Genomic DNA, 2,360 nt, shown 5'->3' with positions numbered 1-2,360 from the left:
AGCAGCGGCAGCGCCCGCCGCATCCCGCCGCCACGTCACGAGTCGGGCACGAGCACAGGGTGCACGAGAGCAACACAGAGCGCGTGCGCAGGGGCCCCGCGCGCACAAACAGCCGCAGAGACACAGACAGACGTACAGACACAGGCAGACTCGCACAGGCATACGCGCTTATCCCCCACCACCGAGTCACAAGGTCTCAGAGGGGTCGAGGTCGAGGCAGCTCCGGGGTCCCTCAGTCCCGGCCCGTGCTCCAGCAGGTCACCTGCTGCCAGCTGCCCACGGCCCTATCCAGATGCCCTGCAGTAACCCCAAGGTGGGAAAGTCTCAAACCTCCCTTGGCAAACCTGTACCATGGCTTGGGTACCCTCAGAGGAAAAAAAGTGTTTCCTGATGTGCAGAGAGAACCTCCTGTGCTCCAGCTTGAATCTCCCACCTCTGGTCCTGCCACCAAGCACCAGTGTCATGAACCAGGCTCCTTTCTCTCTGCACCCTCCCTCCAGGTATTTGCACACATGGATAAAATATCCCAGAGCCTTCTTTTCTCCAGGCTGAAAGATCGCAGCTCTTACAGCCTCTTGTCATGTGAAGGATTTCTGTGGGCCTTCATTGGCCTCTCTCCAGTACGTCCATGTCTATTGGACTTGCTTTTGGGAGCCCAGCACTGGACACAGCTCTCCAGAGGTGGCCTGACTGCTGCCTCCTCAACATCCCTTGACCTGCTGACAACACCTCTGATACAGCCTAGGACACCATTTGTCTTCTTTGCCTTAAGGACACATTGAACTCATGGTCAATGCGGTGTTCACCAGGACCACCAGGGTATTTTATGCAGAGCTGCTTTCCACACAGGTGGCCCTGGTGCTTGGGGTTGTTCCTTTCCAGGGACAGGATTTTGCACTTCCCGTGGTGAGCTATCTGAACTTCAGGTAGTTCCTGCCAGCACATTTCTCCAGCCTGTCCAGGTCCCTCTGGACGGATGCATGAGCGTCTTGTTAATCAGCTACTCCTCCCAGTTTGGTGTCATCTGTAAACTTGCTCAGAGTACTCAGCATCCCATCATCTGGGTCAGTAATGAAGATATTAAACAGGACTAGACCCAGTACTAAACCCTGAGGCACACTGCTCATTACTGGCCTCCAATGAGACCTTGTGCCACTGACCACCACCTTCTGGATCCAGCCATGCAGCCAGTTTTCAGCCACCTCAACATCTGCTTATCCAGCCCAGACATTAGCATCTTCTCCAGGGGAATCTGATGGGAGCAGTTGTCAAAAGCAAGTGCAAGTCTACCTGGAGTCCAGGTAGACAACATCCGCTGCTCTCCTCTTGTCTGCCAGGGCAGGTGTGCATACACATAGGACAATGTGCATATGCAAGTGCAGGTGTGCACACACAAGGGCAGATGTACATGAGTGGGTAATTTGGCCAGACTGTTTCACATTGGTGTGCTTACCTTGTGTCTGCTCTGGGGAAGGAGCACAGGCTCACTTGGTGCACTTATCTCCTCCTGGGAATGAGCAGGGGCAAAGGATGGACTACTTGCTTATCAAAGGCAACTCCCAGTCAAGGAGTTGGTGGTTCTTTGTGATCTGGCAGTTTGGAAGTTGTTACCACCCTGGTAACTGATGCAGCAACTGGGACAGGGCAGAGGTGCTGTAGCCAACAGTAGCCAGAAACCAAGGCTGAAGCTAGTAGTGCCAATGTAGCTGAGGAACAGCCCAAATCTGCAACAGCTGTTAGTTCTACCTCCTCTTCCCTTCTCTTAATTAACAGCACCGTGAGCCTGCTAGGTGCCAATCAGCACACAAGAAACAGCCCGGTCTTGCCTCCTCAAGAAGTGTAAGTTCATAGAATCATGGAATCATAGAATGGTTTGGGTTGGAAGTGACCTGAAAGATCTCCTGGATCCAACCCCTCTGCACAGACAGGGACACCTTCCACTCGATCAGGTTGCTTAGAGCGCCATCCAACCTGGCCTTGAATACTGATGGGGCTTCCACAACCTCTCTGGCCAAGCTGTTAGTCTTTAGAATCCTCTGATTTTGCCGAAGAAATCCCAGCTGCTTCCAAAAGGGTCAAAGGGCCCGGAGGTCCCTCCTCCCCAAGCAGGGACACAACCTTGGTAAGATTTGCACCTTCCACCTTGTCGGGCGTTACCTGGGAAGCACCAACTGGAGCTCTGTTCTGTGCAGTGTTTGATCGACGGCAATTGCTGAACTCGCTACATCTGCCGCCTTAATAAATTACCGCACTTTGCTACATCAGGCAACTGTCTCAGCGCAGACCCTCAGCGGGCCCTGGGACCGGCGCTCGCTGGCTCTGCTGGTGGCTGCGAACACAGCACTGCTGGGACACGAGCC

The 2,360-nt window shown here is 54.0% G+C and overlaps 1 protein-coding gene across 1 annotated transcript in view; it reads right to left on the bottom strand.

Moving 5' to 3' along the window:
* LOC104396693 (selenoprotein M) overlaps nt 1–162 on the bottom strand; it is a 1,227-nt gene extending 1,065 nt beyond the window's left edge. The window contains exon 1 of the mRNA XM_010006555.1: nt 137–162. Coding sequence (XP_010004857.1) covers nt 137–162 — 26 coding nt within the window. The remainder of the gene's footprint in view (nt 1–136) is intronic.
* Between the last annotated feature and the right edge of the window lie 2,198 nt (nt 163–2,360).

This window comes from Chaetura pelagica, unplaced genomic scaffold (assembly GCF_000747805.2).
Source record: "Chaetura pelagica isolate M959 unplaced genomic scaffold, ChaPel_1.0 scaffold301, whole genome shotgun sequence".
NCBI classification, from domain to species: Eukaryota; Metazoa; Chordata; class Aves; order Apodiformes; family Apodidae; genus Chaetura; species Chaetura pelagica.
Note: the sequence above shows the minus strand (reverse complement) of the source record. Positions and strands in the feature narration are given on the sequence as shown.